The sequence below is a fragment of the Coturnix japonica genome, chromosome 19 (genome assembly GCF_054131305.1).
Source record: "Coturnix japonica strain WE chromosome 19, WE-NBRP24, whole genome shotgun sequence".
NCBI lineage: Eukaryota > Metazoa > Chordata > Aves > Galliformes > Phasianidae > Coturnix > Coturnix japonica.
Window position 1 is genome coordinate 12,311,657 of NC_140681.1, and position 18,226 is coordinate 12,329,882.

Here is an 18,226-nt window from a genome sequence, read left to right on the forward strand (position 1 = left end):
TATCAACAAGCCCACTTGAGGAGTTTGGAGTTGTAAGCTGGAGTTCCACCACTTCAGAGCCCAGCTGGGCTGTGTGCTTTGTCTCAGGTGTGAGTAGGCCACAGGTGTGTCCCTGGTTGCAGTAAGCACAGACCCACCAGCCTCTCTCTGCCACCTGAGGTGACTTTTGTTTCCCCTAAACCTTTGGCATTGTCCAGATGTGAGGCAGCTCTATGGGGTTGCTTTAGGACACCAGGGCTTAACACTGATGGCAGCAAAGGGCTCCAGTGTGGGCAAAGCCCTCCTCACCTGGCCCCGTTACCTCTGCAGACCCTGACAATGAAATGTTTGTTCTGTTGGATGCTGGGTTAATACATGCAGTGAATGTTCTCAGGCCAAAGTCCAGCCAACAGGGCCAGCTGCGAGTGGAGCAAACAGGTTACACCAGCACTGAGCTGGAGCCACATTCCTCAGTGTTTGTGCCCAGCAGGGACGGGGGGAGCTGCACAGTGACCCCACCCCCTTGTGAAAACAGAGGTCTTGGGCTTTGTGAATTCTCATGTTCTTTAACACACAGGTGTGAATCTACTTGTTGTAGAGCTGCCTCCTTCCTACAACTGCTTGTTATGTCTGTGTGGTCCACCTTGTAGCTGCCTCCCATTGCACTGGTTTCATCCCTGCTCATGGACAGAGAGCTGTGGTTGTCCAACAGCTCAGGACAAAGCCCAGGAAGGAAATGCCTTCCTGCTGTCCTGACAGACAGGGGGAATTTTTCTGTCCCTTCTTAAAAGATCTTTATTAATGTGGCTTCTCTACCATTTCTGCTGGAGTTGGAGTGGTGGAAAACACCACTGAAAAATCAATTTGGATTTGGATGTTTCCTCTGGAGGGGTGGTGTGTTCTTATCTCCCCTCAGTCCCACTGGTAACAGCTACGTACGTGGCTGTAGAGCTGCGGAGGTGGTTACTTCATTGCAGCCTTTTGTTTTGTTTCATTGGAAACCAAAGTTTGGCTGTTTCTAGGACTGAATTCTTTCGTGGTGTTTTTAATCCAGGCTCAGGTCCCAGAGGTAGAAAATGGAGCAGCAATAAGTACAGGGAAGGAACTTCTGGGATGTAAAAGTCTCAACAGCTGGGCAGAAAGCCTCCATTAGCTTTTGTGATATGGCCTTATGAAGGCTCCGTGGATCCCTGTTTAAAGAGCGGGGAGATGGTTTGGGAGCCTCTGGCAGCAGCATGGCAAGGAAGTTCTTGTTTCTCAAAGGGTTTGGGGTTAGAGCACCAAAGTGGCCAAGAACACTGGGGCTGGTGGGGATGGGTGCTGCCTTTGTGCCCCTCCTCCTGGTGGCAGCCCCAGCTCTGATGGGGTGGGTTTTGGGGGGAGCTGCGGGTGGTGCTGCCTTTGAGCCGATCTCTGGTGCCCGTGTTTCTCTCTGTTCTGCATTCTGTGAGATCACCCAGCTCTAATCCTCAGGCAGACCAGCCCAGGAGCAACTGTTTCCTGGGGCTGGAGACCTTGGCTTGATGCTGAAAGATCTCCCCTGGGTTCATTTGGCTGTGGGGAGTGCTCCAGGCTCTCTGTACAACAGACTTCTCATGGGGATGGATAGTTACTGTCCTGTTTGTGCCTGGAAGTGCAGTTATTGCTAGCAACCAATGTGACATCTGTGCTGTGGCTGAGCAGCCTTTACCCAGGGCTATGTTTGCAGCCAGGAGAGTTTCACTTGCTGCCTTATCTGCCTTATCTATTGCTCCCTGCAGCCAGAATGCTGAGGACTGTATTGTTCTCATTTATCTGTGCACCCGCCCTAGCAATTGGCCAGAAGAGCTGGGAAATGCTGCAGATACCCAAACAAATCTTTTCCTTCTGATGTACAAATGTTACTCCAGGAATTAATTTCGCCGCATTGCTTACCAGTCTGAATAGGGCACCGCTTTTCCCACTTACAGGCTCAGCAGCAAAATGAAGCAGAATCTCCTGGAAAGCCCAATCCACCCCTGTGCCCCCCCAGAGATGTTCCCAGAGGAACCCCTGCACACCTCAGTGCTCACTGCTGTGTCCTTGGCAGTGACACAGGATCCCTTGTCCTCAGTAACACACACTGTGGGAGCTGGTCTCACTGCACAGATCGTTTTGCTGGCTTTGTAAACTTAATCAGTCGACATGCTGCCATTAGGTCAGGAAAGATGAATTTACCTTAAATAATTAATCCAGATCAATTAAACGCAGGATAGTTGTGAAGAATGGCGAAAGGAAGAATGACCCTCGTTGCTTCCATGTCTTTATCCTGTGTAGAGAGTCCATAGCAAGAAGACAGCTTATGGAGCTTTGACAGTGGGAAAGATGTGTACATTTATGTCTTGTGATGACAGCTCTATCCTGAAGGTTTGACCTAATTACTGTGTCTTGTCTCAATTTCTGTCTGGCAGTTATTGTTGCTGTCATAGTGTCAACTGCAGCTAATGAAAGCATCCAGTGGTTCCATTAAAATATTAGTGGGGTGAGGCTGTTCTGTTGTGTGATTGCAAATGTGTGTTTTTGTGTTCCTGATATTTGAGGGGTGGGAGGGAGGTAGGGGCCATTCCAGCCAGTCTTGGAGCTGCATGGCAGTAATTACACAGTCTGTTTCTTGGGATCTTTGTAAGTTGGTTCCACATCACAGCGATCAGTAGAGATCAGCAGCAAGGAGCAGAGAGCACACTTCTCCCAGGGATGTGGTTTTAGGTGACCCTTTGGTGGGGGGCAGAAGGACCAGTGTGGGGTGTTCCTGGAAGGTGCCCATTTCCTCCGCTCCCACCAATGTACAAAACTTGTTTTCCTGTTCTGAGAACCATCAGCACGAAAGGACCGTGAAGAGTTTTAGAAGGACTTTTTGGCCGGTTGCGTCGGAAGCTCTTTGTAACAAACTGGCAAGTGCAGCTGCCTGCTGTCAGGATGCAAGTGCTGCCCTGGCCCACTCCCAGGGAAGGGAAGGGCTGGGTGAGGTGGAAGTGTTTCCAGCCCTTGCTGCTGGGGTAAGGATTGCTTCAGTGTGACAGCATCACCAGCCTTAGCTTCCAAAAAGAGTTAGCAAAGCCCTGAGCATGGACACAGCCTGTGGTTCAGGTTCTTGTTTACTTTCTTTCCTCAAGATGGAGGTTTTATCCTAAAGTGAAGGGAAATCATTTCTGGCTCAGATGGGTGTGCTCCCAGAGATGGGCTGCTGCTCCACAACAACCCCTGCTGCCGCTTTTCTCTCATGTAGTTTGTCTGCTGTGGTTCTGACAGCTCTGCTCATCCCCTGTCCTCAGGGACAGTGCACTGATAACTATTGAAAATACACTGTGCGGAGACGAATTGCTGATCTTTTCCTTTCTGATAGGGAAATTAGAGGCTTTGTTTATTTGGCTGCAGTGCCTGGAGATCAGCATGGTAATGATGGAGCTGATGAACTTTGGGTTGGATGTTGCAATGCCCTGCTAGCCACAGTGCTTATCTGGATTAGTTCTCAGAGCAGCAATGTCCTGTCTTCTTCACTGGGAGGTTCATAGAGCAGTCCATAAATCCCTGGTGATGCATACAACAGATTTTGTTTTAATTCCCCATCTGTGCCAAGTCACAGCACAATGTTAACAAGCCGTGGCTCTGCCCTGCTGTCCTGACATAACCCATGTGTGTCCTGACCAGCTCCGTCCCCGGACAAAGGTGGTTCTCCTGCCTGCCAGAATGGTGTGTGCTGTGAGGGCTGTGGTGCCAACACGGGGCTGGGGAGTGGGTTCCTGTATTGTGTGCACTGCAGCAGTGCTGTCTGGAACCTAATGTCAGTGGTGTTAGTGCTGGGAAACATCTGCTTGGGCACACAGGCACGCTGCAAAACTGTTAGCAAAATAATCTGCAGCACCAAAGCCATTGCCCTGCTTTGTTCCAAGGAGCTGCTCTCCCTCTGTTAGCAACTACGGATGGAGTTTTATCAGTAATAGAATGCTTAGGACCACCACTGGGAGCTTGTGGGAGGAAAATGCAGCTGCAGGAGCTGTGGGTACTGCAAAGAGTTAAACTGCACCGCTGGTTGCATGACAGCCCCCAGCTGTCAGTGCCTTCCCTCCAGCATTTCTCTCCTTTATTTCATCAAAGTAACAGGCATGGTTTTAATTTTCTGTGTCTTGCTTATGAAATACGATCCTCGCTGTAATAAAGAAATGATTTGATTTGTAATGGATACATAAGAAATCAATTTCCTATTTTTAAATTAGGTAGGATTAACAATGAAGCAAAGAATAAGCAGAGTGATGGGGAGAAAGAGGAACAGGAGAAGGGCTCAACAGCCCTGGGACAGAGCGGGCTGCATTGGCCATGAGGCTCTGCCTTCATTAATTGCTTTGCTAAGAGACTCACAGCTGGAGTGTTTCTTCCAATGTATATTCGTTTTCTGCCTGAAAATTATGGTTTGGTGAAGATTGCTAAAGATTCATGACTCTCCTTCTGCCTAGCAGTGACATTTAAGGTGCAACACAGTTTCTGTTTGTACTCGTAGTTCAAGATAAGCCCTTAATGCCATAAATGTCTGGGAAACAGTTGTCTTCCCCACTCTTCCTCTGCATCCCCAGCACCTGCAGCTCATCACCTGGACCAGGAGGCTGGGAACTGCTCCCCAGCAACAGGAAGAGAAGGAGCTTCCAGCTTCTGCTTCCTAAACTTATTGCAATACGGGAGAGAGACGATAGTTGTTAGATATCGTGGTGTGTGTTGTAGCCTGCACGGGACTGAGATCCATTGTGAGGGGATGCAGCCCCTCGCCTCCCAGGATGCTCCATACTCTCCTCCCTGGTCCTCCTGGGGTACACTTAAGGCATGAAGCAGCACCAGCACCCCTGGGGGCTGTGAGGGCACCCACCAGCTGCACGATGCCACTCCTCGGAGCTTCAGCTGCCTCCAGAGGCAGGTTGCCCTTTAGACCTTGGCCTGCAGACAGTTGATACAGGTTTCCCTGCCAAGTGATGCTGAGCGCTGCCAGTATGTTTTTGAGTCATTAACAGATGTGCTGTTGCTCTGGTTTCTGAGGCACGCAGCATGTGCTCTTCTGTGCAGGGAGTGTGAGGCCAGTGCTGTCCCCAGGGCTGTTGGTCAGAGCACTGTGCAGGTGGGAGCTGTGCACTGCTGGGGTCTGAGCCCATCCAAGCCTGTCCCCTCACAGAGCTGTGCACTAGACTTGCTAGAGCTGCTCTTTTGGTGCCAGCATCTCCTCCTGGCCCTGCTCCACGCCTGTGCTAAGTGGCTTTGGAGCTGCCCCAGGGGTCTGTCACGGGTTGGAATTAGAGTTGCATTTGGCTGGCTGGTCTGTCTTCCCTTCCTGAATGCTCTTGCTTTTTTTAGCTTATCTCAGTTCTGCATGGGTTTGTGAGTTCCTGCTGAAGCCTCTAACAGGATTTGTATGGTGGCTTCTTTTTCCTCCAAGCAATCATAATTCGGCCAAAAATAAATGTCTGCAAAAATCTTTTTAAAGTCTCTCCTTCATGTAGGTTTCAGCAGCCTTTTTGAGAGACAAGCCATAAAAACTGACGGGACTTATGGAAATGGTTGGTAGGACTTCTAGGACTGGGCAGGAGTCCAAACAATTTCTTGTAATCTTCTCCACATAGATCTGTTATTGCTGGGGCAGGTACCAGATGCATTATCACTACTAATCTCCTTCGAGGGTGGAGGGGTGTCTGAGTGCAGATAACTATGATGAAACGGAGCCAGCTTTCTGTCTTGTTGCTATAAAGTCCAGGAAAACTCCATGAAATCTGAGGCCTGCTTCTACTTACTGGTGTCAGAGGGATATTGTTTTTGTACACTAAGACTCACAGTTATCAAACATCTTTCCCCTCCATTTCCCAGCTGCTATCCTACTTAAATTTATAGCTTTTTTTTCCCTTTGGCTATTGCTGGAGCTTCAAATAACTGCTGGTAGGTTCCCCAGCTCCAGGGGGAAAACAGACCAAATGTACAAAACCAAACCCAGATTTCTGATCATTATAGGCTCTGCCCTCCACCTTCACAAATTTGCTATTTAGTATTGAGGTTATTCAGCCTAAGGTGGAAGGAATTCAGGTATGCTTGCTTTAATGCAATCCTATTTGAATGCATTATAGGAAAAGGAAAGTAGGCACTAATTTGCATTAGATTCCAGGAGTCAGATTCCCCACTGGAATCAGGGCAGTGAGCTGTCACCTATGGAAGGTTCGCTCAGGTCTTACCACCCCTGTGCCAGCAGGAATCATTCCTAGGAGAGCTGGGCTGCTCTAAGCTTAGCAGCACATAAATGCAAATCACAGTGTTTTGGTACCATCAGTTTGGGCTGACACTCATAGAGGGTGGGCTTTGTCCTGGAACACAGCTGTGTATGAGGAACAAATTTCTGGTAAAGGCCATTATTCCTTGGGCACCTTTGCTTGGGAAATGCTGTTGTGGTGCTTTGTAAGAAACAAGAACAACCTCTGGTGGTTTGGATAAAGGCTAACAACAGCAAACTGCTGCTTTACAAAAGGTTCTTTTAGATGAAAACAAGGCCTTGAGGCTGTGCAAAAACAGCCCTGAAGCTTTTATATGTTCCTCTGGGAAGCTTATAACAGATGTTTTATTTTCATTTATTTTCTGTCTTTTTTTTTTCTTGTTTTTCCCCAGTGGTCAGTATCTGACGTTTCCAAGGAAGATACAAATACCATTTCTGGGGTGTGTGTTTGGAACAGTTCTGCTCGCAGCTTTATTGATTTGAACAAGAGCTGTAGTCAAGTAATGTCAGCATATGTCTGCTCACACTTACACTGGAGAAAAGCCACGGCAAGTGCAGTGAGGTTGGTATGATGAGGAGCAGCGGTGGCTGGTGTCACTGATGGTAGTGAAGGCAGGGAAAGCCTTCTGTGTGTGCTGGAGCAGCTTGGGGCACACACCGCACCCCACGCACACTCCTACAACAAAGAAATTGTTTGTGCCTGTAAATGATCAGAATCGGCCTGAATGTTGCATGTGGATATATCTTACTCTATTAGAGTTTGTCAGACAAAAGTTATATCTGTGATGGCTGCAGGAAGTTGGAAGGTATACAATAGCAATTCGTTTTCTCCCTTTTTTCTTTACACGTAGCTGTTCCACATCACAGAGGTTCACAGCTATGGTGGGATCCATTCTGGAATCTTGCTGAGTGAGGTGTGCCAGCACCAATAGGACGAATGTGCCCTTTTGTACTGCTGAGGTTCAACCCCTGCCAGAAGTGCCCTCCATGATAGCCAATAACAATTACTAATTTGAATGTAGAACGCTCTGCTGTGCCATTTGTGAGCAGCTTTTTAGTAGTCTTGCAGCCAGGTATGTCTCTAGTCACAATAATTGTCTTCAGTGAGGGAGCTAATTGACTGCACTGCCGCAAGTATGGAATAAATCATGTTACTATGGTAGCCAAGGTTTTTGGAAAACAGTATTTCCCACAGCATAAATGCCGTTTCTCTGAATTTTACTTCTTTCCCTGAAAATGGCCCGATCATCACACAGTTGTGAGATCTGAAGAGGGATTTTGCTTTTTCCAATGAAGAGCTCTGCAGCAAGCTGGATGCTGCTTCTCAGTTTTATTCTCTATTTGGTGTAGCCACCATTCATGTTGACAGGACAGAGGTGTGTTGATATATTATGTACTCAGACTAATTATGAGAGGGATCAGAACCTGAGAAAGGGTTTTGAAGGAATGAGACAAAACGCAGTTGAAAATCTGACCTTGAAACACTTTAGACATGAGTCCCAAGCATGGCATCAGACTCAGAGACTTCTCAACCTGTACAGAGGTTGGACCAAGGTCTGGTTCTGAGCTTTGTAGATTTATCTGTGCTAACGTGAGTACTTGGCCCTGAGACCAGTGAGTTAAAGAGACTGCGCTTTGTAGCATTGAGCTGGGCTTCCATGGAGATGGTGTGTCCATCACCATGCCATCTGGTTTTGGTAAATCATGACAGAAGTAAGGTATCAGCCCATATCCCCAATAGCATTCGTGGTTAAAGTGAGATTTTGACTTTGTCTCTTTTCTCGTCAGCCACTGGAACATCCACAAGTGTTTTAACAAAGTATTTTGTTTCTCACTTCCCAGAATACCAAGTGCATTTCATAACACAGCTGTTGCAAATGTTATGGCTTTGTACTCTTCGTGTGTTAGTCTTCCCTGTGCTTCTTTTCTCTGCACCTCATTTAATAGGGCAAGTTTTATATTTCTCTACTTATTTGTTGAAGTTTATTGCATTTGTTGCCTTCCCCTCTTTCTTTAGATAATCAAGAGAAATTCTGAACTTCAATTTGAAAGCATTATGTTCTAATTCATTTTGTTTTTATGGAGCATAGTATTTGTTGGATGGAGAGAAGTTGAGATCATAATCTGGCTCAGTTGACCGAGTTTCTAAATTTTAAAACTTCACCTTCCCTTTTTTTTTAAAACATTTTCTATGCCAATACTAAACATTGTGATCATTCAGGATGTGAGTTGTACTCCCCATAGATGTGGTAGGTTACAGATACATTTACATACAAAGGGGCTGTTGAATGATTCACATAAGAAGTTATTTTCTTGTTCCCAGCCTTCACAGTACAGCAGATTCCCATTTTCTGTAGTCTCAGGAACAATTTGTCTGCCCATCACTCTGAGCAGTGTTTGAGGTGGGGTGTGTGGTTAAAACGTGCTGGAATTTTCTGTGCTAGCCCTTTATGAGGAGCTGTGGGAAGAGCCCCCGGAGCAGAGCCTGCCTAGAGCCTGTCAGGTTGCAGAGAGGTGGCTGTAATGGGTCAAAGCAAGGCCTTAGTTGACGGCACCTGCCTCACCACTGAGCATCATTTCATAGGACAAGGGTCACTCCCTTATCCAGGTCCATGCACATGCAAGATTTGGGCACTTGGCACAGGTTCATCTGCCATGAGGCATGAGCTGCTCTTTCTGTCAGATTCACTGTGCTCTGGAAGGCCCCAGACTTCTGCACGTCTCCTGGGCAGCATTTCAAAACGTGCTCAGAGTGTTTTGGCACTGTTCAGGACTAAGAGCCTCTCGTGAGGCCCTTAAGAAACCAAGGGACTGTGGCTGGCTATCACTAATATTACCATGATGGATTTTCTGAGATCTCCCTGTCCTCCCTCAAACTTACCTAAATAGCAGCTCCCAAACAGCCACAGAAGTTTGGAAATGGACCAAACCAATCAACTACAGAATTATAAACAACTCTTCTTTATACATATGATGGCACTCCTTGCATCCCAGAGGAGTGTGTATATGTGGAGTTGTTTAGAGTCTTCCCCCTTCACCGACTGATTGATTTGGATCTGGAGCTCATTCAGGAGTACAGAGGCTAAAGGTGACCATTCAGGAGACCTGCACCATAAAGATGTGTTACTGAGCAGCAAACAGGCCAACAAGCACTTCTCCAGAGGCTTCACAGCTCTCCTTTGCTTCCTTCACAGCTTTCTGTTGTTGTTTTGTGTGACCTATCTATTGACTCATGTCATAGTGCTTATTTCAGATTTGGTAATGTGTGAGTTAACTCCTACAGGCGAAGCCAGGAGGCAGTCAGTGGCTTTTTGGGCTGTGTGACCTCTCCTAGCAAACTTGGAAGGGCATCTGTTGACCAGCTCTAATAATGTTTGTTTTGGGAGGAAGCAGGGTCTATAAAAGGGCTTATTACACAGTGTAAACGATTTCTTTTTGTTAAGCAAATATTTGCAATATATTTTGGGAGATAGAGCATTCGAAGTGAAAAAGCATGATACCTGCCAAGGATGTGAGAAACACATAAAGGGTACCTTAAAATGGGCTTAAACTGGGAGAACATGGGATGGTTTTAGAATCTTGATCTATGAGGAAACCAGTCTGAGGCCCTTTCAGCTCAAGCTTTAAAGCTTCCGACACCTCACTTAATCTAGGAAGCCTTTCACAAGCTCTCTTTGCTTCAGCAGTTCCACTAGTTCTTTTTGCAGAAGCCAAGCAACTGAGGAACAGAGGCAAACATCCTGATACAGGACTTTCCTACAGGGCAGTTTATTTTACAAAGGCCTGAATCAACTAATAATGCCCAGTTATGGAGAGTACGTATCTAGCTGGGTGGATGACTGCTCTCAGCTGGTGTCATAATTTCTGCATCATTCCTTTGGCTTGAATAAAGGTTGCAAGGAAAGTAATAGTTTAAACTATTTTGCTTAAGAGTAGCAGATCAATGCTATTCAACATCTAACTTGTGAACTTGTCTCTGTGCTGTGGTATTGTCAGGAGGCCCAATTTGTTGGCTCGTAGTTTTATAAACAGTGAGAATACTGGAAATTAGGTCACGTTTTGTATAAACTTTTATTTCAATAGTTTAAAGAATAAGCCATGTAAAACATCTGGAAATCACAGGAACATGAGGCATATATAATAGCAATATCTTAAATATGCATTAGTAATACAAAGTCATCTTTCACTCTGATAAAAGTTACAACTGTGTTTTTCTACAATACATTTAAGTCATGAAGTATGCTTAGATAATACATATATACAACATTTGTCATTCTTTCCTGTAAGTGATGCTGCTAAAATATGAAAAACAAAATTAATCTGAAACTCTTGTGGTTTATGTGCAGTTGTGAAGCAATGTGCTACACCTTGCAGGCTGGATTATACCTACAGAGCTGTCAGCAAGCAATTTACATACATCATGGGTATGTGCAGAATTGTGCATGCAAGTGACAGATCACAGTTTTAAGACTGTGTGCTCACAGATTCCCACAGCTGCTCAACAATACTCAACAACTGATGTAGTTATAAATCAACAGGTCTGGAGTTATTTCTAGGATGCCTTTACCTGTCGTCTAACTAAACTAAGACCTGCTTTTCATCACAACCCCTGCTCATCAGTGTGCTGCTGTGCTTTCAGTGGTGATTTGGTGAAATGTTTCTATCCTGTTACAGAACGTGTGGATTGATAATTGTATTTCTGATCAGCTACAACTGCTTTATTCTCATCTCCAAAGCAAGCATTTCTCTTTCTATTTCATAGGGAAGGTCAGCATTAACTTGCCCTTCAAAGTACTGTTTGATTTCTTCCACCTCCTTTTCCCAGAACTCTTTGGAGATATTAAACAGTTCAGTTAAGTTGATGTCTTCTAAGCCCTTCAAGTTCAAAGCAGTGTCAGCAGGGATGTAACCTATGGCAGTTGTCTTGGCAGAGGCTTTCCCTTGAATTCTGTTGAACATCCACTCCAGCACACGGGAATTCTCTCCATAGCCAGGCCACAGGAATTTCCCTTGGCTGTCTTTCCGGAACCAATTAACATGAAAGATCCTTGGTAGTTTTGCTGCCGGGCGGTGTGCCATGCTAAGCCAGTGTGCTAAGTACTTGCCAAAATTGTAGCCAAAAAAAGGTCTCATGGCAAATGGATCGTGCATAATAATTTTTCCTGTTCAAAACACAAATGGAAAACATTTAAAGCACAAAGTTTCAGTTCCTCCCAGTATTTATTACCCAGCACCCTTAGCCACCTTTCTGCATATGAACCACAGAACTTTGAGAAACAGTACAAACATTAGCCTTGAAGTACAAATTAGTTTAATCTTTGCAATCACTGGAAAGTAAATGTCTTAAATCTCAGGTCAAACAGTTTAAGGTTCTCGAGAGCTGCCCTTCGTTATTGGGTTATTTTTGCTGAGCATTAGCAGAACAGAAAATTAAAGTTTACTTAGCCCAGGCTGTAACAACTCCATATCAACTCTTCTGGCAGCACCATGATTGCACTCTGTTCTGTACGCTTGCCACCTAGGGGATTATTTTGCATAATTTGTCTTTTCAGGAAAATCTGGCTGTTAATTCCAGTATAAATATTTTCTGTTGTAAAAATGCATAGGTTGCAAAATCAGCTGCCAAGATTTAAGTGTGAAAGAGCAGAGGGGGAGGACAGAGCAGGCTCTGCAGAGAAAGTAGCTTGTAACACAGATAGGCAGACTAGATTTTGATTTACCTTTGTGCTCAGCAGCTGCTGTTGCTTCAGATCTCATAGCTGCTCCTATAAATACTCCATGCTGCCAGTTAAAGGCCTCGTATACAAGAGGCACACCTGTAAAGAACAAAGTCACTTCAGTAATTAACGATTCAGAAGCATTTTTATGACAGGTTTTGCTAACTGAGATATTGCTGTATCCCAGTTACTGTGTAATTTATTCTAATTTTTCTTGTTGATTTTTAACTTGGTTAATTTCCTGCCTTCTTAGAGCAATTCATATGAATGTTTTCAAAACTGGCTAATCATTATTGAACACATCAGCTGGGAGATATCTGAATTCCCAACAGATTTCATTGGAAGCAGATTCTGGTCCCATGGTCATGTTTGTGGTATTAGATTCAGGCCTAGCATTACTTCTGATTTTTTCAGCTCTAGGTGGTCTTTAACAGAACAATTCATTTAACTTCTTTATCTGTAGACTGCCTACAACTGGTTTAAATCTTGAATCATTTCCTATCTGAACTAGTTAGACTAAGCAGTTTGACATATATAATTTGTTGTGCTTCTACTGCCTGAGGTACTGGATCCTGATCTCTCTTCACTCTCCAGTCCTCTATTATCAGTAAGTGTTTTGTGCTAACATCTAACACTTTACACATTGTAAGTGTCTGTAAGTGTGTGTGTGAAAGGCTAACATGGCGAAGTTAAACTAACAGGGTTATCTCCTTGCTTCTGCTGCCGTGATAGCAAATCTTGTGTCTGCGCCCGGCTATGTTTCAGCTCTTCTGTGATGAGCACTTCAGACTTGCTTTGTGGTTTCTGCTTCTCTTACCAGTAGGTCTGCGGCCTCCAAATATTATCCCCTCAATGGGCACACCTTCAGGTGATTCCCATGCAGGGTCCATGATGGGGCACTGGGTGGCTGGAGTGCAGAACCGTGAGTTGGGATGAGCACAAGGTTCCCCTATAGAATATGATAGAAAGGTCATAATGGCAGATGGAAATTGAATTCGGTAGAGAAAGACAAGAGAATGTGGGGTAGAGCCAGGTTACCGTTATCTGGAGTCCAATCCTTATTCTTCCATGAAGTCAGTGTTACTCCTGGTGGCAATGGCTCATCAATGCCTTCCCAGTAGACACCCCCATCACTTGTTTCAGCTACGTTGGTAAATATGGTGTTCTTGAATATGGTTTTAATAGCATTTGGGTTTGTTTTGACTGAGGTTCCAGGGGCAACACCAAAAAAGCCATTTTCTGGATTGATTGCCCTTAAGTTGCCTGGAAGTTAAATAACAAAATATAAGTAATTAAAAGTGTTTTAATTCTTTCCAGAACTTTCATCAAGTCTTGCTGACTTTAAAAGCAAACCATGCTGGACTATTCATCAATCTAATTCCACTTCCATACCTTGTTCATCAAATTTCATCCAGGCAATATCATCACCCACACACTCAATCTTCCATCCTGGCAGGCTTGGGTTCATCATGGCCAAGTTGGTTTTTCCACATGCACTGGGGAATGCTGCAGCAAAATACTTCTTTTCACCTTCTGGATTTGTAATTCCAAGAATCTATTGAAAATCAAAGACAGTTGTTAAATATGGTTGGTTCTTCTTGCATTTTGCATTGTGAAGATTGTCTCCCAGCAAGTGCTAATGGTAAAACATTTGGTTATGCAAAATTCTTCCTACAAAAGAAGTAGAATGTAACGTAGTTGACAAATAACAAGTGGTATTTAATTCATCAAAAAAATCCACTTATCTTGCCCTTAAATTATATGTAAACAGCCCCTATATTTTTAGAAATGTCACATATGTATGATTCAAACACCTTTTTATTTTTCTGATTAAAAATACACAGGCTGTATTTAGCTGTATTTCTTAACTGAGACATAAGAAAAACAGGCAGTATTTTTTTTACTGTAAAATTAGAATGGAGTGAGGGCACTTCAGATACGATACTTCTGCACTTTTCATAGTACACTGAGATTTCTCCTGAGACTGTTCAATCAGACACTCTGAAATTCTTTTTGTCAGTGGCATTTTGTGGTAGTAGAATATTTAAATGACAGCATTGCAGAATCTTTAGTCCAGAGACCAGTTTATACTATGAGAGACAATTGTCAGACTTGCATTAATCCTTTATGATTCCATTTGTAGTCTCAGTGTAGATGCTCAGTGATCACGTTTAGGCTTTGCTCAGTACCCAATTTTATAGACATTAGTTTAAAATGTTTGGTACTTGAACTTTCAGGCAGTTTCCTATTTATCAGAAGTCTGCCATGTGATATGTTCATACCTAATGTGACAGCACTGTTCATATGGGACTGTCATTTTATTGATCTCAAGATGTGATTGTATTTATGTTGGTCTGACTTCAGTTTTAATGGTTGTTCAAACACACACCATGACTCAAGAGCTCTTACCAGCATGTGTTCTGCTAGCCAGCCCTCTTCCTTGGCAATTCTGCTGGCAATTCTAAGAGCAAAGCATTTTTTCCCCAGTAAGGAGTTTCCTCCGTAGCCGCTGCCAAATGAAATGATCTCTCTGCGATCCGGGAGATGAGCAATCAGTGTTAACTCTGGGTTGCATGGCCAGTTGTTGATTAATGGTTCTGCAGAACAGAATGTTGTACTCATGAATGCAGCAATTTCCATGCTGGATCAGACTGTGCTTTTTCATCAGCATTGAGACTGACAGCAACCCATACCAGATGCTTCAAAGAAACCCCCTGGTAAAAACTAGGGATAATAATCTCCTTTCCATGAAACTCTCATTGAGCTTTGATTCCTTTAATTGACTTTTTAACCCAGTACAATTACACAAACCACCCCAAGTCTTTAATGATGAGCATTTCCAATGTGCTGAGAATATGCAGCCAGCTCTAAAACATGCCCAAGTACTTCAAGGGCTGAAGCATTTAAATCTTCCCTACCTTTTAGAGGTAGAGGACATCCAACTGAATGAAGGCATTTCACAAACTCTCCAGTGCCCAGGGCTTTCAGAACAGCTGTTCCCATCCGTGTCATGATCCTCATGCTAGCCACCACATATGGAGAATCTGTCAGCTCAATCCCAATCTTGGCTAAAGGAGATGCAATAGGGCCCATGCTGAAGGGGATGACGTACATTGTGCGTCCTGTAGAACAGAGACAGGAGCAAGAATGTTATGTGACAAAGAGCAAGCCAGGGAACTTCTGAAATCATCTATACTAATGTGGAGGTTGTTTCTCGCTGTTTTAAAAGCTGTTTGTCTTGTGGGTGTCTCTGATGTTTAAACATCTAACTTTTTGTTTGTCAGCTCACATAGCAAGAAGTTTTATCTCAGATGTTGAAAGCAGCTGTTCAGACAAAGTGTCTAGCCAGTAGGAGAGGTGGGTGGATGCTTCTCTGCCAGTGTAAGCTGCTGCAGCTGCAGTGAATGCTGGGGATGGGCATTCTGTTTTCTCACCTCTCTTTCTATCAGCTGCTGACTGAAGAAGCACCTGTACTGTGCTCCTCTTTATGAGGAGAAAATCAGTTCTCTACTGGAAAGAGGCTGCAGACTACCCTTGGGCAGGCATTTGGATCTGTGCTGAAGATCTGAATGAAACCTACACAGTGACTAATACTGAGGGTCTGCGCCTGAGCCTTCAGCCAACATTTCTTTTATTAAATATCAGAATAATAATGATTAGTGTTTCAATAATCCTAAAAATTCAATGTCAGCCTTCCTTTCTCACCCACCTTGCATGCAGCCCGGGAATCTGATGTTGAAAGCTTTCTCAAAATCCTCTTCCGACATCCAGCGACCCAGCTGGCTAGTTCCAGTTTTAGGGATTGGAATGGTATCTCTCTGTTCTTGAGTGATAATGACAGTTTTGCTCTCGATTCTTGCTACGTCTCTTGGGTCAGTGAGAGCCAACCAGCTGCATTTCAGTGTAAATCAGGAAAATCAATATTAATTATTTAAAAAGATGGATGTGATGCTTCTCCCCCACTTTTTTTCACCCTTCAGCTAGGAACTCTTTAGCAAAATGGCCACAATGTTTTATAAGACTAAAACTAAAGTGACAGAGCCAATATAACTGAGATAAATTTCAGAAATTAGGCAGACATTTTCTCTCATACAAATTGCTTCAAGACTTTGCAGTTTGAATAACAAATTATATGGCTTGGGAAGTTCTGGTTACATGTTAATGTCCCTTTGCCTCTTATCTTGGCTTTATTTTCTACTGCTGACTTTGAGAGAAATGTTAAGAATCTCATTTAATTCTCCTTCTCATCAGTATACAGTTGTTTTGCGTGGGATCCACAAAGTGGTGCCTCAAGCACAGTGGATGCCAAGCAAGTACGTTACGTGCTGGTCAAAATGCCTGCAGAATGAGAATCCAGCCTTGTAGATTGACATTGTCCTTTTAAGACAGAGGCATCACAAAAGAAATACTGAGTATAAGCGTGTCATAAACAGTGAAGGAGTTTACGAAACAGAATTCTTTTCTCCCCCTCTAAAAATTTTGGCCATTTATTTACAATAGCAAGGATTGCTTTACATTTTCACCTCTGTGCACAGAAATTTTCCACGAGTACAAAAATGTTCTAGCTGGGCTGTCATAACCATCATCACTACAGCTAAGCATATAATTAACAATGAATAATTTATCTGGTGAATCTTGCCCTTTTCTCTCCCAAATAGTCTGCAAACAGATTGCCAAATTCCTCCACTTAGTTATTCAAAAGTCTTTGCAGATTTCTACCATGAAGATTTCTTGGTTGGCACTTAATTCCTTAGCATGTTCTTGTTGTTAATATTCTCCTTTCACGTTGGGTTAAATGGGAGAGACAACGAAATATTTGAAAAAAGTATTTGCTGAATACATTACAGTCAAAGCTCATTGGCATGATGTGAATAATGCCTGTACTGAGTAACATTTGAACGCCCACGGAACTATTTGAATGCCACAAAAAGTATTTGACGAATAAACTAATTGACTAAAATAGTAGAATTCTTCAGAAGATGTATTTGCTAAATAATATTCAGCCATTCCTAATGATTAGTTACATAAGTCTTGTGACATTATTTCAGTTCCCTGATTTATGTAGCTAATAAATAGAGACAATGTACTGCTGATATTCCTGTGCTTTATGTTAATTTGTACAGGAAAAGTTTGCTGATCTCAATTATTTCAACTATGTAAACTGCCGTGCCAAAATGTTCATGGAAAGCAAATATTGAAGGTTATGAACAGTTTTAAGTGCAAACAGGACAGAGAATGCACACTGCTATTCTGAGACACTCCTTGATCCCCTTTTCTGCTACTCACCAGTTCTCGTACTTGCTCAGCTTCCTGACCATGCCTTGCTCCACCATGATGTCCAGAATTTTCTTGTTTTCTTCTTCTGAGCCATCACAGATATGAATGCTCTCAGGCTGGCACAGCTTGGCATTGCTTTCAATGAACTCCCTCACTTGTGGAGGTAGGCTCTCCAAGTCCCCCTGGATAACCTTAGGCATGACGTTGACCTCAGCTTTCAGCTCTGGGGGCATTACTGCAGCTGCAGTGGGTCTCGTTGAGGGCTTTGAAATAGTGATCACAATCTAAAATCAAATGCATTGGTTTTGTTTGCATGCTGTGATGTTCTGCCATTAACGATGCGTAAGAAACACACAGAAAGCATTGTACTTACAGTTGAGTTGGATGGATGTCAGTGGGGATTTGGCTCCCTTTCAGCTGATGGTGTTTCACCTGCTTTGGAGCGCTTGTTGGTTTCTGAGGTGGTGTTCCCCTTCCTTAAATAGTGTCTGTGGTGTCCGTCCCACTGGCTGAGGTGAGGGAGGCTTGTCCTTTACATCACCACTGGTTGTGTTTTGGGACACTGCCACTGACACATTGTCATCGTGCAGAGTTGTCAACAGCCCTGGCGAGGTAATCATTTAACAGGTCTGATTAATGAATGCTGAAAGCGGCAGTTCTTAGTACCTGGGTTTGCTGCTTGGAGCAGTAACAGAACTTTGAAGTTTAACCATGCTCTTATGCAGTTTAGCTTTGAAACCAAAAGCGTCACAGCATCTCAGTGTGTGGAAAAGGTTGGGTACAGCCTGGAACAGGGAGCTGGCGCAACACAGCAGCTGGCACAACAAGCTGATGCTCGCAGGTTGGCTATGAAGCTGGGGCTCGGCCGAGGTGTGTTTGCTCTGTGGATAAAGTTCAGTACTGAGCACTGATGAGCCTGAAGAACCATGGTGTGCTCCTGCCTGGAGGTCTTGTTTTTGTCTATGTGATTCTAAAAACGCACACAGTGTAAATCTAAATA

The 18,226-nt window shown here is 43.9% G+C and overlaps 1 protein-coding gene across 1 annotated transcript; it reads right to left on the minus strand.

The window, feature by feature from the left end:
* Positions 1-10,284: 10,284 nt before the first annotated feature.
* Positions 10,285-17,830, minus strand: PCK1 (phosphoenolpyruvate carboxykinase 1). The gene is made up of 10 exons (XM_015882090.2): positions 17,600-17,830; positions 17,236-17,510; positions 15,659-15,840; positions 14,868-15,071; positions 14,359-14,546; positions 13,342-13,504; positions 12,988-13,212; positions 12,767-12,898; positions 11,953-12,048; positions 10,285-11,394 (listed from the first exon to the last, which is right to left on the minus strand). The coding sequence occupies exons 2-10, from the start codon at positions 17,457-17,459 to the stop codon at positions 10,940-10,942; spliced, it is 1,869 nt and encodes a 622-aa protein (XP_015737576.1). The 5' UTR covers positions 17,460-17,510; positions 17,600-17,830; the 3' UTR covers positions 10,285-10,939.
* Positions 17,831-18,226: the final 396 nt, after the last annotated feature.